Source organism: Equus caballus, chromosome 15, assembly GCF_041296265.1.
Source record: "Equus caballus isolate H_3958 breed thoroughbred chromosome 15, TB-T2T, whole genome shotgun sequence".
Classification (NCBI taxonomy): Eukaryota; Metazoa; Chordata; class Mammalia; order Perissodactyla; family Equidae; genus Equus; species Equus caballus.
Window position 1 is genome coordinate 15,660,294 of NC_091698.1, and position 18,346 is coordinate 15,678,639.

General features: G+C 38.1%; 1 protein-coding gene and 1 long non-coding RNA gene across 11 annotated transcripts in view; one reads left to right on the top strand and one right to left on the bottom strand.

Annotated features, from left to right (window-relative positions):
- The window catches only part of SEPTIN10 (septin 10), a 63,579-nt gene that overhangs the window by 34,093 nt on the left and 11,140 nt on the right, over window positions 1-18,346 (top strand). For all 10 annotated transcript variants that reach the window (XM_023618445.2, XM_023618443.2, XM_023618441.2 and 7 more), the window contains 5 exons: window positions 2,378-2,564; window positions 6,256-6,417; window positions 8,015-8,111; window positions 9,293-9,461; window positions 15,332-15,464. In XM_023618445.2, coding sequence (XP_023474213.1) covers window positions 2,378-2,564; window positions 6,256-6,417; window positions 8,015-8,111; window positions 9,293-9,461; window positions 15,332-15,464 — 748 coding nt within the window. The remainder of the gene's footprint in view (window positions 1-2,377; window positions 2,565-6,255; window positions 6,418-8,014; window positions 8,112-9,292; window positions 9,462-15,331; window positions 15,465-18,346) is intronic.
- The window catches only part of LOC138917636 (uncharacterized), a 61,483-nt gene that overhangs the window by 26,674 nt on the left and 16,463 nt on the right, over window positions 1-18,346 (bottom strand). The window lies entirely within an intron of this gene.

Sequence of the window (18,346 nt, forward strand, 5' to 3'; positions counted from 1 at the left end):
CTCTGGGCATTAATACTCTGAGGATCCCTAAGCCTCTTTCATGGCTTGTGGTTCCCAGAATCAAAGAGGCATTGTGAACCTGGGTTGCAAATATTTGCAAGAACTGACCCTGTGGCCACAAGTTCTCAAGGATGGGATTTTTTTATTCTTTTCTTTTCTTTTCCTTACTTAATTTAGTGCCGGGGCAACCTTCCCTACAGATCCTTGAGGAGGGGGAGGAATCATAGGTTTACTTCTAGTTCATTCTTACCCTAAAGGTGCAAGCTTTTAGGATGTCACTTATTGTGGGGAGGCAGCCTCTCATTAGATTTCTGTCTTATGTGAGCCCTGTGCTGTGAGTCCTTCAGGAACAAAGCCCAAGAACTGGATTGACAGGTGACCTCAGGATGAAACTATCCTTGATGCTTTTAGTGCAGGGGTTAGTAAACTTTTTCTGTAAAGTGCCAGACAGTAAATATTTCAAGCTTTACAAGACACGTGGTCTCTGTCCAGCTGCACAGCTCTGCCATTGTAGCACAAGCAGCCATAAACAATACATAAACAAATATACATGACTGTATTTCAGTGAAACCTTAATTACAAAAACAGGCATCAGCCTGGATTTGGCCCATTTACTGACCCCCACTCTAGTCCTCTACTTACTTCTCTCAGTTTCTATTCTCTTCAAATTTGACCTGGTTAATTTCTTACCACTTTAGAGTACTTTAATTTTTTTCTCTTTTCTTTTTTTTTGGTGAGGAAGATTCACCCTGAGTAACATCCATTACCAATCTTCCTCTTGTTTTGCTTGAGGAAGATTTGCCCTGAGCTAACATCTGTGCCAGTCTTCCTTTACTTTGTGTGTGGGATGCCTCCACAGCATGGCTGATGAGTGGAGTAGGTCCACACCCAGGATCCGAACCTGCTAACCTGGCCACCAAAGCAGAGGACGCAGAACTTTAACCACTCAGCCACAGGGCCAGCCCCTACTTTGATGTTTTTAAGGAGGTGATTTTTATATTTTAAGCCATTGCCTTTCATTTCATCGAAGGAGTGAGTCTGCAATTTACTGGGAATGGAAACCTAGGGCAATTACTGTGGAAGAATTCCTAATGGTTTATTATTTATTTAGAAGGAAATGTTTATGGTTTTTATTTATGAAAAGCATAATGCAAAGCATTCACACAGAGGAGCATTTATGGCTGTTTATTTAGGTCATATTACTGATATATTTTAAGTCATTAATAAAAGCTTTTCTGGAATTTTTATGTTAGATATGCACTCACAGATTAATTTTTACCATTTTATTATTTAGGAGGGAATCGTGTTAGGCCGCATTTGGATGGTTTCCCAAGGATGATATGCCTAATAGTGAACACTGGTGTTCTTAATAGTCCGCCTGAGAAAATGCAAGGTATTAGGCTAGTTGTTGTGGGGAACACAGAAGTGTAAGATGCCGTCTCTGTCCTCATGTTGCTTACCATGTGCACGGTGAGAACAAGGATTCTGAGTTTAAAAGAAGTGATGTTCCTCAAGGACTAGAAGAATCAGGCAGCTTTATAGAAAGGCTCAGTTCTGTACAGATTTATTGAGTACCTCAGCCACACAAGGTACTGCCCTACTTGGGCTACAAAGACACTTATAAAATTGTGAGTCCAGGGAATTTGACAGGGGAACTGTTTGCTGTTATTTTCACTTGGAAACCAAGATTTGCTTAATGAGAATGGTTAAGAGTAGAAAGTTGAGTTGCATAGGCAGTGATTTAGCACATCATAATGAAGTGGAACATTCACAGACTAATCTTAAAACCAGATGAGCACAGTGCTCTGCATGTGCACTGTGATATGATTGGTGTCTTGAAGGATGAATAGAAGGAAATGAGAATGCCTGCAGTCCTGGTGAGATGCTCTCCTCTGATGTGTGCCCTTCCTCCTGGCTACGTTAATGCTTTTCGTGCCTGACAAATCTGATTTAAGAAGCAAGAAGCCATGGAATTTGACTTAAATATCTTTTAAGTTATTGATACTCCTGCCTTTTCTCAGCTAAATAATATGCCACATCTAGTCAGACGCCTAGCCTCGTTCAGGAGTCTGGAATGTATGAGAACCTTTGTCAGAAAGGGATCTAGTGGTTGAATGAATGTGAGGATGAACCAATATAAATTCAAGACCATTTCTATAAAACAATTTAAAGCACAGGTTGTCGTGATGGTTTTAAAGTACTACCTTTATACATGCATGTTCTGTACAATTTGTTTTATAACTGAAGTTATCTGTTTAGCATTGATATTAACTTTATTAACTGGTGAAAATCCAGATCTCAAACTTTGGACTTACACAGATATCATTAAGGTAGCATGAATATGTTACATTAAATATTTAAATAATTACTTTTTCAGCTACCAGCCAATAGTTGACTACATAGATGCTCAGTTTGAGGCTTATCTCCAAGAAGAGCTGAAGATTAAGCGCTCCCTCTGTACCTACCACGACTCCCGCGTCCACGTGTGCCTCTACTTCATCTCTCCCACAGGCCACTCCCTGAAGACGCTGGACCTCTTAACCATGAAGAGCCTCGACAGCAAAGTGGGTTTGGAAAAGGAGTCAGCTTAGAATCCTTTAATATTTATTTTGAACTATTAAAATATCTTTATGATATACATAGATCATAAATGTTTTATTCTGTGCATTTTTAAAATACTTTATGAGCTGCAGTCTTAGGTTATTTTCCAGAGATGTTCAGTTTGGAAGATGAGATGCAAAGAAAAAAACGTTAACATCAAATTTTTGTGATTAAATTGCATGCCAGAATATGGGTATCATTTAATGTTTTTTAAATATAGAATTTATTTGACATTAACTTTATGACACTATTAAGTGGGAAGAAGTTCACTGACTGACAAAGACTAAGGTCTAATGTTTCGTCATATATTATAATAAGTTATATTGTAATTTGAACTATACCAAGAAAACTTATTTTTGAATTTTTGAGCCAAGGAGCTATATATAAATTTAGGGAGCTATAAAAAAATATTATCCACAGATTAACTCACTTCAGGCTTTTTTATTTGTTTAAAAGATCATTAAGGACTATCTTATACTAAAAAAATCTTCAGAGTTTTCTTGTAACCTCTGGTGGTGTGAGAAATGCAGCTTCCGTTTTCTGGGCCAGTTGTTTATGAGCTGGGATTCAGAAAGCCGGGGCGCTCTGGCACCACTGCTCTCTGTAGAAATCGGCATGGGAAGCATGGGGTTGCTGGCGAGGTCTCGCTACGTGGACTGATTGACTTCAATGAGTTGTTCAGTCCACTGGCTGTAGCAAAACTTGATGAAGCTTGTATGAGAGACTGTTCATCTCCTTAGATGTTCTAATCATTTAGCCAGTTGTTTTCTTAGTTTTCTGATTATATGGAAATTCATATTTATTAAAGGAACATAAAAACAAGAGTGTGCAACTTTGTCTTAGCTAGACAGAAGTAATGTGATGTAGTTTGTGTAAAAATCATGGACTTTGGTGTCACTGGAGGCTGGTTTTAAATACTGCCTCTGTCACTTAATAGCTGTGTGCTCTTGGGCGTTTCTTTAGTGCTCTGAGCCTCAGTTTCCTTACCTCTAAAATAAACAGTAGGGAGAATACCTGCCTCAGGGGGAAGATGTGAGGATTAATTGAATTGATAGTTTGTCTTGTTCCTAAATGCAGAACACTCCACTGCTTAACCTGGAAAGTTGCCTTATCTTATGCCAGTAGTGGCAGGTTGCCATCAGTGAGAGCCTCTGTTACTTTCCCTCCCCTGACAGACAGACGACCACTGTGTTCACATTCAGTCTAGTTGTGTCCTCCCAGCCTGGTGATAGTGACGGTCTTGGCTAGGAAAGCCCGAGGCACTCCCTGACTGTATTTCCTCATAGCCAGCCCCACAGGCCTTCCCCTACCACCACTGGGGCCAGTGTCTGAGCTGGGCCAGCCTTTGTGGTTCTTTTGTTTGTTTGTTTTTGATGAGGAAGATTGGCTCTGAGCTAACACCTCTTGCCAATCTTCCTCTTTTTGCTTGAGGAAGAGTTACCCTGAGCTAACATCTGTGCCCCGCTTCCCCTATTTTGAATGTGAGTTGCTGCCACAGCATGGCTTGATGAGTAGTATAGGTCTGCGTCTGCGATCCAAACCCGCGAACCCCACTGAAGTGTAGTGCGCTGAACTTAACTACTGTGACACCAGGCAGGCCCTTTTGTGGTTCTTACTATGATCTCTAGTTGCGCTTCAGTAAGAAACCATCGGGGAACTTTGAAGGACAAGATTTGTTACTTACAGATCCTGGAGGGGACACAGCACACCCAGGGCCACACAGTGAGGTCAAAAGTAGAGAGAGGTGAGGGGAGTGCCAGCCTGTTCTCTGCCTTTATTAAAGTCTGAGGGTGGGGTGTCTAGGGTTTCGCAGGTTCACTGTTTATTGGCAAATTTAAAGCCTAAGAACAGGAGTTCAGGTGTGGGAAGGGAGAAGTGGAAACCGTCAAGCAGTCAGTTATCTGGGTCTCCCAGACTTTCTGAAAGGGAACTTCGTGGGTAGGGATGGCCGGCTTCCTCATCCAGTTGGTTTGCTAGTAGCTGTGTCATACAACTGGCAATGCGTTTATTCGAGATGGATGTCTTTGAAATGAATACCTCGGCAACCCAAAGCTTAATGTCAGGCACTTTCATTACAATCAAAAAGCTTCATGTCAGGCACTTAGCTACAGCCTGCTTCTGCTATTTACTGTGGAAGCAATTATGAGTTATTAACTTGACATAATTTATGGAATATCTTAGTATATAATATTGAAACCAAGAACGTGGCATCAAATTTTTATGTACTTTGATTAATTGCATGTGAAACCTTTTTACCCACAATTGTTGGAAACTTTTCTGCCATTTATTTCATGGATAGTTGGGAAAATCTTTATGTCCTTTGGAGCATATTTAAGACTAATAAATCCAAATGTATGTAGTAAATCAGTGTGAAATTGAGAAAGAAATTTAAGAACAGAATAGGAATTAGAATTTTTGCTTTTCACTTTCATTCTGAAAATTACATTGATGGCTCACCCTTTTGACATATATGACTAGTTAGCCTGAAGTTTTCACTAAAAACAAAGTAAATAAACGAAAAACATATAAACCCCTGAATTTGTGGAGATAGTCTTTTGTGGGGACGTTAGTCTTATAGAACTGGCTTTACAAGTTAGTCGGTCTTCATGACCCCAAATCTCTCCCTCTGTGGCCAGTGATAGGACTTTAAATAATACTGAGAGAGTTATTCTTTTGAGTCTTAAACACTTTTAGTTAATATTCATAAAATTTCCTTCCTTCAACATCTAGGTGTAAGAGTCTGTGACAACGGGGTCCAGAGCTGATAGATTCATTGGGCAAAGGGGACCTGCTGAAATGAGAGGCAGAAGGAGAAACTTCACCTGTTTCATAGCTTTGCTAAGGGATCAGTCACCCTAATTACTTAGTGCTTAGATTATTAAGAAATAAAAAAATTCTTACTGAGTTAAGCAGGTGATTTCAGCTTACTGCTTATATTTTACTTATTGTGTGTGTAACAGAATCATAAGAAACTTTGAGAGAAGAAAATGTGAGATTTCTAAACCTAAATTCAGATGAAAGATTAATGTTATAAGAGCTCTGGGGGTTTTTTTCCTGAGGAAGATTCACCCTGAGCTAACGTCTGTTGCCAGTCTTCCTCTGTTTGGTATGTGAACCACCATCATAGCATGGCCACTGATAAATGACTGGTGTAGGTCCACATCCGGGAACTGAACCCAGACTGCCAAAGAGGAGCGTGCCAAACAACCACCCGGCCACTCCGGCTGGCCTAAGAGCTCTGCATTTTAAAGGCAGTTATTGTAAGGCCAGCATCTGTAGGAATGATTGTATAGGGGTATAGGTAAGAATGACAGCCAGTGATTATCTAGGTCAGGAGTCAGCAAGCTTTTTCTCTGAAGGACCAGGTAGTACATACTTGAGGCTTTGCAGGCTGCATGGTCTCTGATGTAACTACTCATCTTTGCTATTGTAGCATGAAAGTGGCCATAGAGAATATGTAAATGGATGGGCCTAGCTATGTTCCAATAAATCTTTATTTATATAAACAGGCAGTGAGCTGGACTGTAGTTTGCCCATCCCCTGATCTAGGTTAAGGAAACTTGTCAGAGACTGAGTGGTTTTGAATGCAAAATCTACAGGGTGTAAAAAATAAGTCCTCAGTTATGAGATTTTGTTTTCCTTTATTCTTAATAGGTGAACGTTATACCAGTGATTGCCAAAGCAGATGCAATTTCTAAAAGTGAATTACATAAGTTTAAGATCAAGCTCATGAGTGAATTGGTCAGCAATGGTGTCCAGATATACCAGTTTCCAACAGATGATGAAACTATTGCTAAAATCAATGCTTCAATGAATGTAAGCTCCTAATTGAATATTAATTTTGTTTTACATGTGAAAAAAAAGTAATTCGTAAGTAACATTGCTACTAAGTAACATTTTTACTTATGTCTTCCAAAAAGACTTTAAACAAGATGAATTTTCAAACTGTCCAGGATGGGAAGATGTTTTGTTTTCTAGAGTTGAAAGAAAGTATAATGAGAATATATTTTTGAGCATATTTTCTTTCCTCCCTACTCTCACCTAAATAAAGCGATAAATTTGTGAGACTGCGAATCACCTTTTTGGAACCATACTTAATTGCCGTAGAAAGATGCCTTTCTATCCTGCCTTTAAAAACATGAGAAGACAGTATAACCTCCTGTAGAATGCTGTATAATCTTGACATCTTTAAGGAGATCTTTCTAATCTGGTATTTGAGCTCATTCCCCCTTACAGGGTCACATGTACATATCAAGCATTCACATAACTTTTAGTTTAGTATAATTGAAGATGACTAAGTTCTTTGTGTTCCTTTCTCAGGCTATTAAATTTCTTATATATCTGGTTATATTTTGAAGGATCATGGGTTTTGGAGTCAGACGGACTTAACCGTCTGTTCTTGTGGGAGTTATTAACCTCCCTGAGACTGTGACTTCATCTACATAATTGGGTCAATAATACGTATCTTAAGGGTCATTGTGAGGATACAGCCTTTGTTCACTGCCTAACACAGTGACATTCAGTAACTATTCATTCCATTGTTTTTCTTTTCCTTTTCTGATTTTTCATACTCCATTTTACTTAAACTAAATATATAAAAAGCTGGCTAATGTAAATGATTGATCTTAATTCTTATGTGTTAAATTATCTCTAGATCTAGTTTTATTTCTTGTGCCCACGTGGAATAATCGTTTAGAAAGGCACAATTAAGAGACTAAGTAATGTCAATTATTAAATATTAAACATAACACTTAATACTTTTTACATTAGACTTTTCACCTGTGTTAATCCACAGCTTCAGACAGACCAATCTACTCACTGCCCCTAAATCTAGCTATTGTATCTTGTTCAAAATCTTCTCCTTAGTTAGTTCTTCCTACTCTGATTCATCTCCAGTTTGGGTGGTATCTTCCTGCTCACAGTGATCTCACTCCTCTAAATTTCTATAACATTTACTTTATTTAGCATTAGTTTGGAACGTAGATATTACCTTGTATTAGTATCATATATCTAAACACACACTAAATATAGATATATACTTTAGTTATATAGTATGTGTGTGTGTGTGGATATTTCCTCAACATTATCTTTATCTTTTAGGGTAAAGATAATATTGAAGGAAATGATACCTATACTAGAATTCTTGCTTCTTTTGTATTCTTCTAGCATAATGCCTTGCATGTGGGGGATGCTCAGTAAACAATTTTTTTTGTAGGGCCTGGAAATGACTCTTGCAGAATAGTTGGCACGTATTCACTGCCAAGTTTTAAAATCTGAGTCGTAGCAGATCATTTGATTTTAATATATTTGTTATTTAATAAATTTTCTCTTCTCTGTTATTTTCATAAAACTTTTTAGGTAGGCCTTTATCACATTGGTATGAAATGTGATGGGTATCATGGTTCCTTTCCAGGGACATCTGCCATTTGCTGTTGTAGGAAGTATGGATGAAGTAAAAGTTGGAAATAAGATGGTCAAAGCTCGCCAGTACCCTTGGGGTGTTGTACAAGGTAAATGAGATAAACAGTAACTAGAAATAGGTATGTCGCCTAAGAGTCTGAAAGAGGCATATAGTACATTCTTTGAGATGATGCTTATTTTGGATCATGGTTGGTCATCAGAAGGGTTGACTATCTAGAGGCTGGCAGAGCCTCCCCATGTCGTACATCCTGCCACACACACGTTCCCTGCCCAGGTGCGCCAGACAGTGCATCCAGCACTGGCTGGATCCTTTAAACAAATTGGAGTGTAAATGGCAGTGTCAGCATGCTGCATAAACTAATTACTAGGTAATTCCTAGGGCACAATAAACCATCTTGTAAATTTATGTATTTTTACTCATCCAAATGTTGCCAACTATTTCCAAACCAAACTAGTCAGCCAACGAAAAATTTTAGGATTTATCTAACATTATAATGAGGAAGTGATTAGTACTACATGGTTCATTTACTTGTGATGCTAATTAATGGGGGGTGAATTACCCCTACTAGGACTAGTTTTGCAATGCTGCTTTTTTTAAATTGACAAATTTTGTAATTAATGAAAAATATTGACAAAACTTGAGACATTTTAATGTATAAAAATGTAGAAATAATAACTGTACTTAAAACTTTTGGTCACAGTGACATATTTATTTGTAATCATCTGGTCAGTCTAAGCATAGAAGGAGAGCCATGTAAGTTTATTCACTAATTTTGAATAGTGTCTAACACAGGATCATAAATGTGGCATTATATAAAAAGAATTTGATATTTATAGCATACACAGATGGTATTTTTGAGAATGTAGAATTTACTACTTTGAAGTTTTAGTGAAATAATGTTATATACTCTTTTTAAGTACTGTGTGAAATGTCCGGAGGATGGTTTGTAAACTAACAGAATATTAGTGAAATAACTGGAGCATATGGCAACATAATATAACATATTTCTTTCCTATTTCCTGTTTATCCATTGGCTACTAAATTTAAAGGAAATCTCCCAGTCTGTTAATTAACATTACCTATAATTCACAGGGTATAATGCAAGAGTTTCTTCCTGGTTACTTGTATAAAACAGTTGCAGCTATTAATTAGACTGATCATTTTGCTGTTTTGTTATTTAAAGTGTGTTTTCATTTATTCATTCATTCATACTAATTGTGTGTCAGGAATTAAGAATGGGTGTTACTGTTTTCTTGTTTTTCCGGCTAGTGGAAAATGAAAACCATTGTGACTTTGTAAAGCTCCGGGAAATGCTCATTTGTACAAACATGGAGGATCTGCGAGAACAGACCCACACGAGGCACTATGAACTTTACAGGCGTTGCAAACTGGAGGAAATGGGCTTGACAGATGTGGGCCCAGAGAATAAGCCGCTCAGGTAAGTGGGGATTTCTCTGAGAAACCAACGAAGGAAGAAATGAGAGAGGATTGTACCTTTTTATATATCCAGGACGATGGAAAATGTGTTTCCCAGATATCTCCCAAACCTGAAGTAGAATCATTTTATAATGGTTAATTATTATCCTTCTCAAATCGCTTGAAACGTGTTTGCTTTTGAAGCGTCTCTAAGACCTCATCTGACTCTAAGAGTTCAGTAGAAGGAACAACATACAGCAAAAGCCCATATTTCACTACATGCCGAAATGAATAACTGAAGGAAAAACTCACATTATCTGGTTTTATTTTTGTATTTATCTGAAAAACATGGAAGTATCTGTTATTATAAAAGAAGATTGAAACTGGAATTATAGTAAACTAAAAAACAGTTGGTTTTTATCCTGATGAAAGTTTTGGAATGACTTAAACTTGGGAAAATATCTTGTGAAGGAAGAATGAAAGTACTCATAGGGAACCAGAGATTAGACTGTTTCTCAAAATATTATAATAGTAGTTACAAGAATTTTAGACCTTGATGACCTTCTTGCTCAGTGATTAAACCACTAAATGTTGTTATAAACTTGCTAGGTAATTTTATCTGCTACTACATTCCTGAGTTGATTTTGATTAAGATATGTAAACATGAAACTAATCCTTAATGTACTAAATCAAATTTGACTTGATGGATCATTCCAGAACAACTTTTGCATGGAGGAAAGCATGAGATCCTTAGGACAAACACTATTTTAAACTCCGCTGTGAGACTAAGGATTCCTTTTCCATTCCATTATTTGCATTTCAGTCATATCCCTAGCTCTTAGTATTTGTACCAGAATAAACACAAAAGGATAGAGAAGGAGAACGTTAAATCGATGCTCTTCTCGCGTGTGACTTTTGGAAAGATTTAGTAATAGATGAGGTTAAATTTTTTCAGTCTATGTATTTAATTAGTGTTTTAGCTCTAGTAGCATAATAAATTAAGAATTATATGTACATAACCCTCCCTCACCAGTTTCCAGCATACTCTGCTTCCGGTTATGGGCCAGCTTTGGTAAAATGATTGTGTTCTCTATTGTGGATAAATCTTCTAGAGTTGGCTTCTCTGGTGTCTGCCAGAGAAGGCTTTGCTTCTCGCTCTTTCAAGTCTGAAGGTCAGTTCAGCGGTCTCTGTGTGCATTAATGAGGCACAGATCCTGAGTGAGAGCAAGTGGGACAGTCTTCAGGTTCTCCAAGACAATGGCTTCAGATTGCCTGGTGGGTCACTCATCAGTCACCTTTGACTAGACAGGGATGGAGCCTAAGAATCTGCATTTAAATTAAAATTCCCATTCATCGTTCACTAGATTTTTACTGTTTGTCTACCATCTGCCCCACATGATGCTAGTCACTGGTGACAAATAAAAATGGCAAGTAATAGGATATATTGGAATATATGAGGAAGCCATTTGGTGTAAACCTAATTCGGCCTGACCTTGTCTTTCCAAAAGGGCCTGACCGAGGCCGTTGAGCATGCATTGTGTATCTGCTTTAGAGATTCCCTATGGCAAGAGCAAAGGCCCTTGAGATAAAGGTGCAACTTCCCTCCCCCTCCCAACGATGGCATTCCCTTAAGGATTAAGCATCTTTCCTTAGCCTAGAAACTGATTGCTGCGCTCACCTGTGACCGCCCAGCTCGAGACAATAGACTTGCCTCCTGCTCTGCCCACCAAAATAGCAGACCCACTACCTGCTGTGTCCATCAAGTGCTGTGCCGACAGGGCAATCTTGTGACTATTGTGGGAGGGACATTTCAATCATATGTGAAACACCCTCTTTGAGGGTATATAACCACCCTGTGTACCCCCACTTCTTTGGAGTGCTCTGTTCCTTTGTGGAAAGACTCTCCCGGGTTATAATCCTAAGATTTAAGCTCAGAATAAACTCACCCAAATTTTCATTTATGGATTATTTTCGTCAACACTGGGTATATATGTGCTGTGGGATTAAACAAGACTCTACCCTTGTAGAGCTTCTGGGGTGGGGGTGGGAGGAAGACACTCTGGCCCTGTGAGGAGCATAGAGTATGGGCGGTGGTCAGAAGTGGAAATGAGGACTCCCACTTAGGAGGCCACTGTAGCAGTCCAGGCATGAGAACACAGAGGCTTGGGGGGGGGGGGGGGGTGGCAGAGGTGGTCAGGAGCATATTTAGGATAAGTAATTTGAAATTAAAGTTAGTAGGACTCACTGACGGTTTGGATATGGGGTGTAAAGGAAAGAGAGGAATCCATGATGACTCCAGTATAGTTTTTGACATGAGAAACTAGGTGAGTGGTGGTGATGTTTATTGATACGACCAAGTCTGAGGAAGGAGTAGATTTCAGGGGTTGTGGTTGGTAATTGAGAGGTTTTTGGACATGTTAAATGTAAGTTGCTGATAAATATCAGGTAAAGAGTTTGAGTAGGTTACTACATAAGTGAATCTCTTGGGGTTAAGTTAGGGCTGAGATAATTTGGGAGTCAACAGTGAATAACACTGTATAAAATCATAAGTATTTTTAAAGTGTCTACTCTTTGCAAGGCTCTGGAGATGTAATACCAAATAAGATCCTATAGTCCTGGCTCTCATGGAGTTTACATTCTTATAGGGGAGGCTTTCACATTTGTGAATCAATTACTTGATAAAGGTTCTATAGTTTATTATAGCCTGATGATGTCTTAGGAAAGTTTTACTTTTATAGATTTAACAAGTTATATTCTATTCTCTTGGGGACTCTTCCCCATTTAATTGGAGGTGTACATAAGAATAGTCACTATGATTTGATTGGCATGTAAAATCTGTCCCTCAATGTTATATCTATCAATAAAAAAATAGTTATGTGAACCTGTTAGAATGTCTGTCCTTTATTTCTCTTTAATTATTTAAATTATATGAAACTTGCTTTTATAAACCTTCTTAAATCCCCAGGTTATTTTAGATTAACATAACCAATCTTGTTCCCACAGTTAGTCACCTTTAACATTTTGAGTACCAAATCACTGTCACTGAAGTGTTGTGGCACCTGTAGTTTGGAAAGAAAGATCTTCGTAGTATTTTAGAGTTGCTCAAGTGTTTGACAGTTTTTTGTGTCAGCGAATTTTGTGTCTTTGGAACTCTCAAGAAATAAATAGTTATTAACTTTCTGCATTTAGTTTACAGTAGAAAAGGAAAAAGTTCACCAGGCTTATTAGAACTATACGTAAAGCACAAAGAGGTCCTAAGTGAAGGGACCAGAGTGATTTTCTTGATGAACACGAGCATCTGAGAATTTTTTTTTCTCTTTTATTTTCCACTTTGTGTTGTCAATGATATTTGCAACTATAGTAGTATGTTGCATTAGATATTCATGACAGCAAGCTACTTTTATACTAGAAATGGGAGTAGGATAGCAAGGAAACTTTTTATTTTCATTTAATAAATAAATCCTTGATAGTAAACAATGGTTGCATTAGTTTTACGACAGTTACTATATAACCCATTCCCTTTCAGATGTTCTGAGTTTCTTTACGACCTTTTGAAAGATAGTGCAGGTTTCTTTACGTGCAGTTCTGACTTTATAAATTGACGTGGTCAAAGTTGGAAAGCAGTGTGATGTGATGCAAATTACGCAGGAGCAGTCTCTCACTTTTGTATCTTCTGCTGAGACTTGACTTCAGGACAGTCTTGTGGTGGTTAGGAATGCGGGCCTTGGAGCAAGGCTGATCTGGCTCAAATCCCAGCTTTTTACTTACCAACTATGTTACTTTGGGCAAATTACTTTACCTCTCTGAGCTTTAGTTTTCTCACCTGTGAAAGAGACTCTCGGTGCTTGTTCTTCGCTGTTGCTGCGGGAATTAGACAGTGAAAGGGGTCCAGAAAGGACCCTGCTGGTGGCAGCTGCTCAGCAGATGTGAGATCTCTCTTTGCCGGATAGACTTGTTTTCCTCCTAAGCAACTCGAGTGCTTGTGTAAATAGATTAATGAGACCCTTTTTTAAAGATTTTATTTTCCCTTTTTCTCCCAAAGCTCCCCAGTATATAGTTGTGTATTTTTAGTTGTGGGTCCTTCTAGTTGTGGCATGTGGGATGCTACCTCAGCATGGCCTGATGAGCGGTGCCATGTCCACGCCCAGGATCCGAACCGACAAAACCCTGGGCTGCTGAAGCGGAGCGGGCGAACTTAACCACTTGGCCACGGGGCTGGCCCCTTTCTTTTTTTTTTTTTAAAGCTTTTACTAATGAGACCTCTTTTAAGCTGACATTTGATATGAATTCAAGACGTTATTTAAACCAAGTTTGTCATTAAAGACTATCAGTCAAGTGTAAGACGAGTGAATGTAGTGAGGTTTCTAGAAATAGTGAAAGTAGCCTCATAGATTTAGAGGCTTCTTTAAAATAAGACTAAACCAACACAGAAAAACAAGAAAGCTGGTGAAAAGTAAAATGCTTCCTTGAGATTTGAGGCATTTATATGGTGATCCAGGGCATTTTGTACATTTATAAGCTTTGCTCTTGAAGACAATGTCTAGGATCTGCTCCTCCTTGGAGCAGCTGCTGTGCATACCACACACTCACATCAGCCTTAACAGCTTTGTGCCGCATTTCTTTACTCTATTGTTCCGTGAACTTACAGAATTCTATACTTAGAAGATTAGTAAACTTCCTCAATTCATCACACTTTAAATCTCCTTAGATATAAAGTGTTCTTATAAGCAGTAGAAATTTCTAATTGTGACGCCACGCCGCTGGAAAGTAGATTTTTGCTCCTTGTTAAACCTCTGGGAGATTCTCATAGTCCTTGCTCTGCCTGATTAAATCTGGCTCTACTTCCCAGCAATTTCTATCATCACATGAACATTTATGAAGAAACTGAAGTGTCTAGAGCCCTGTGGCTAGTCAGCTCACAAAGGTGACGGTCTGTTGGATGAGAGAGGCGAGTAGGGTATAAATGCCAAAGAAGAGGCATAAACAAGGGCCCTGAAGTGCTTGGACGGAGACGAGAGAAGGCTTTCTAGAGGAGGCTGCTTTGGGATTTGGCCTTGAGGGAGAGCCGATTCGCTGGGGGACAAGGGGCTGGGAAGTGGGGAATGGCGTTGAAAGCAGAGACACACCAGACTAAAGCATGAAATGTGTGGCGCATTTGAGGAACAATGAAGAGGTTGATATGACTGGAACCTTAGGGGGATTGGCTTGGTTTGGTAGGAAATGAATCTGGAAACGTAGAATTAGGGCAGACTGTGAAGTATCTTAAGTGCTATTTAAAGGAGTTGAGACTTTATTCTGTAAATAGCAACTGTAATACAGAGAAAAAAGGTAATGAGATTTGTGTTTTTGGTGGAAAATCTTAGGAGAAGAACAAAGTGAAAGAAAGAGGAACTAAAAGTCCAGAAATCTATCAGGAGATTATTGCGGTAGTGAAGGCAGAGAATCACAAAGATAAGTTGGGCTGTAGCGGGATATCTGTACAAACCAAGAGATGACTGGACTTAAATGATGTCAGGGTCACAGGCCTTGGTGATCACATACGGAGATACAGGTAAATGGAGAGTCGGAGGACTTTAGAACCTCAAGGTTTCCAGACACAGTGATGCCAATTAACAAAGACTGAAAGAAGAATTTGTTTGGGGTGAAATGAGAGTACTGCCAGTGAAGGATTTGATAAACCAAAATTTCAAAATCCCGGTACTCTGTATTAACTGTAGCGCTGGTGGCTTTTTATGTCTCATGCTATAGGAGATTTCATGCTTTGAGTTGCTCTCTGTAACAGGATATTGGTACATGTTGTTATAGTTATGAAGCTTAAACCATGATGATTGAGTTGTTGCAAGTTTGTTACATCATCTTTTTAACATGAGAGTACCACAAATAATTTTTTAGTCTTCAAGAGACCTATGAAGCCAAAAGACACGAATTTTATGGTGAACTTCAGAGGAAGGAAGAAGAAATGAAGCAGATGTTTGTGCAGCGAGTAAAGGAGAAAGAAGCCATCCTGAAAGAAGCTGAGAGAGAGGCAAGTACGCTGGTTTGTTGTAATGTGCAGTTAATTTTTAGGTGTCCTATTAATTTGGAAAATTTTCCTCAAGAATTTAGTTGAGATGATTTAGAGATTACTTCTTGTTCTTTAAAAAGTAGCTATTTTAACACATAGTCTGGATACAGACTTTAAAAAAATCGTAGTCTGAAATCAAATAAAAATTTTGACCTTTTTGAGCAAATAGTCTTCACGTTAGATTAGAAGTAGTTTCCCCAAAGACTTGTAATGAACTAGGCTACTGAGAAGTGTTTTAAATGTCTTCACCATGAGCCGGAAATGTTTTAGCTGTGGCTTCACAAAGCCTTTTTTGAGATTTTGAGAGTTGTTGGGATTGTTATTTGCCTGAAATGAGTAGCTATGAAAGCTGTTCAGTAGTTTTTTTAGTTTGAACTCAGGCTTTCTAGATGAGTTACATGGTGGTGTTGCCCTTTGGATAGCCTTGGCACAAAATACATCAGCAGTGAATTTCCATACTTCTGTTTGCTTCCAGTTCTTCAAGCATTAATTTTAATTTTATTTGAGTTAAGCTATTTTCTGTAGGCCTAACTGCAGTCACTACTTCTAAATAAAGTCACATTTAAGATTAGAGTCAAAAAGGATGAGCTGCAAAAAGGAATTTCTAAGAGAAGACAGAAATGTTAACACAAAAGAACTTGATAATATAAGAACTCACGAAGAGTTATTTGTAAAGTAGTTTAATTTTACAAATTTATTATTTCAAATACTTGCTATTTAAATGAACCCTGTAGTAAGTGGTTTTGTAAAATTAATAATCTAATATATCATTTATAATTTGCATTTTGATCTTTTATTTTGAAAAAGTTCAAACAACAGGAAAATGAAAGTACAGGTTACCTGTGTCCCTTCCCCTTCCCACCCCTAGATGTAGTGTTGAATGTCTTGACGTCTTTATTTTGTGTGTGTACGTGTGTGTGTGTTTCCCTGGTCATCTGAGTGCTGGTTGTAGACAGCAGGACACTATCCCTAGGTACTTCAGTGTGCAACTCTGAAGCTTAGGTGCATTTTCATCCGTAGTACCAATATTATATCTAAGAAAATTAATAGGAATGCCATAATCTCACCTACTCTCCAGTCCATTTTCAAATCTTCCCAGTTGTCCCAAGATTGTCTTTTTTTGTTTGGTGATTTTTTATTTTTGTTTTTGAACCAGAATTCAGTCATAGGTCTCACATTGCATTTGGGTGTTCTGTTTGTTTATAGTCTCTTTTATTTGAGAATAGTCCCTCGTTTGAAATTTGTTTAAAGATAATATTGAGGAAGGAGTTGTGATGAATAGGAAGTAAAGATACTGACTTTTCTTTGAATTAGTAGATTTATCTTTAAGATGGTAGCAGAGTAAAACTCTTAAGAGTTTCTCTCTCATATACCATGATTCTTAGTTTCTCTAACGAGGAGAGAAGATGTTCAAGTGGTTTATAATTGAGTTTTGATTTTTTAAATCCCACATAAAACTATTTACTTAAATGTGTATTATTTAAAAGGAAATTGAAAATTCAGGGTGACCAAATGATTGAAAGAAAAAGAGAAACACTAATTGTCAGTAGATGCTTTGTAGATTTTTATTTTTATGGTTCAAGTGCTTTTTTTGTTGTGGTGGTCATAATAGTTTATAACATTGTGAAATTTTAGTTGTACATTAATATTTGTCAGACACCATATAAGTGTGCCCCTTTACCCCTTGTGCCCACCCTCCACCCTGCTTTGCCCTGGTAACCACTAAATTGTTCTCTTTGTCTGTAAGTTTGTTTATGTTCCATACATGAGTGAAATCATATGGTGTTTGTCTTTGTCTGGCTTATTTCGCTTAACACAATGCCCTCAAGGTCCTTCCATTTGGTTGTGAAGAGACAACTTTGTCTTTTTTTTTGGCTGAGTAGTATTCCATTGTGTATATATACCACATCTTCTTTATCCAATCATCAGTCAGTGGGCACTTGGGTTGCTTCCACGTCTTGTCTATTGTGAATAGTGCTGCAGTGAACATAGAGGTGCATAAGTGTCTTTGTACTGTTGATTTCCAGTTCTTTGGATAAATACCCAGTAGTGGGATAGCTGAGTCATGTGGTATTTCTGTTTTTAATTTTGAGAAATCTCTGTAGCGTTTTCCATACTGGCTGCACCAGTTTGCATTCCTACTAGCAGTGGATGAGGGTTTCCTTTTCTCTACAACCTCTCCAACATTTGTTGTTTTTTGTCTTGGTGATTATAACCATTCTAACAGGCATAAGATGATATACTAAGTATAATTTTGATTTGCATTTCCCTGATGATTAGTGATGTTGAGCATCTTTTCATGTGCCTATTGGCTATCTGTATATCTTCTTTGGAGAAATGTCTGTTCAGATCCTCTGCCCACCTTTTGATTGGGTTGTTTGTTTTTATGTTCATTTGTGTGAGTTCTTCATATACTGTGGCAATTAACCCCTTATTGGATATATGATTTGCAGATATTTTCTCCCATTTGGTGGGTTGTTTTTTCATTTTGATCTTGGTTTCCTTTGCCTTCCAGAAGCCCTTTAGTCTGATCAAGTCTCTCTTGGCTATTTGTCCTTCTGTTTCCCTTGTCTGAGAAGATATGGTATTCGAAAAGATCCTTTTAAATATGACGTCAAAGGGTTTACTGCCTATATTTTCTTCCAGAAGTTTTATGGTTTCAGGTCTTACCTTCAAGTTTTTGGTCCATTTTGAGTCTATTTTTGTGTATGGAGAAAGATAATGGTCTACTTTCATTCTTTAGCATGTGGCTGTCCAGTTTTCCCAACACCATTTATTGAAGAGGCCTTCCTTTCTCCACTGTATGTTCGTGGTTCCTCTGTCAAAGATTAGCTGTCCATAGA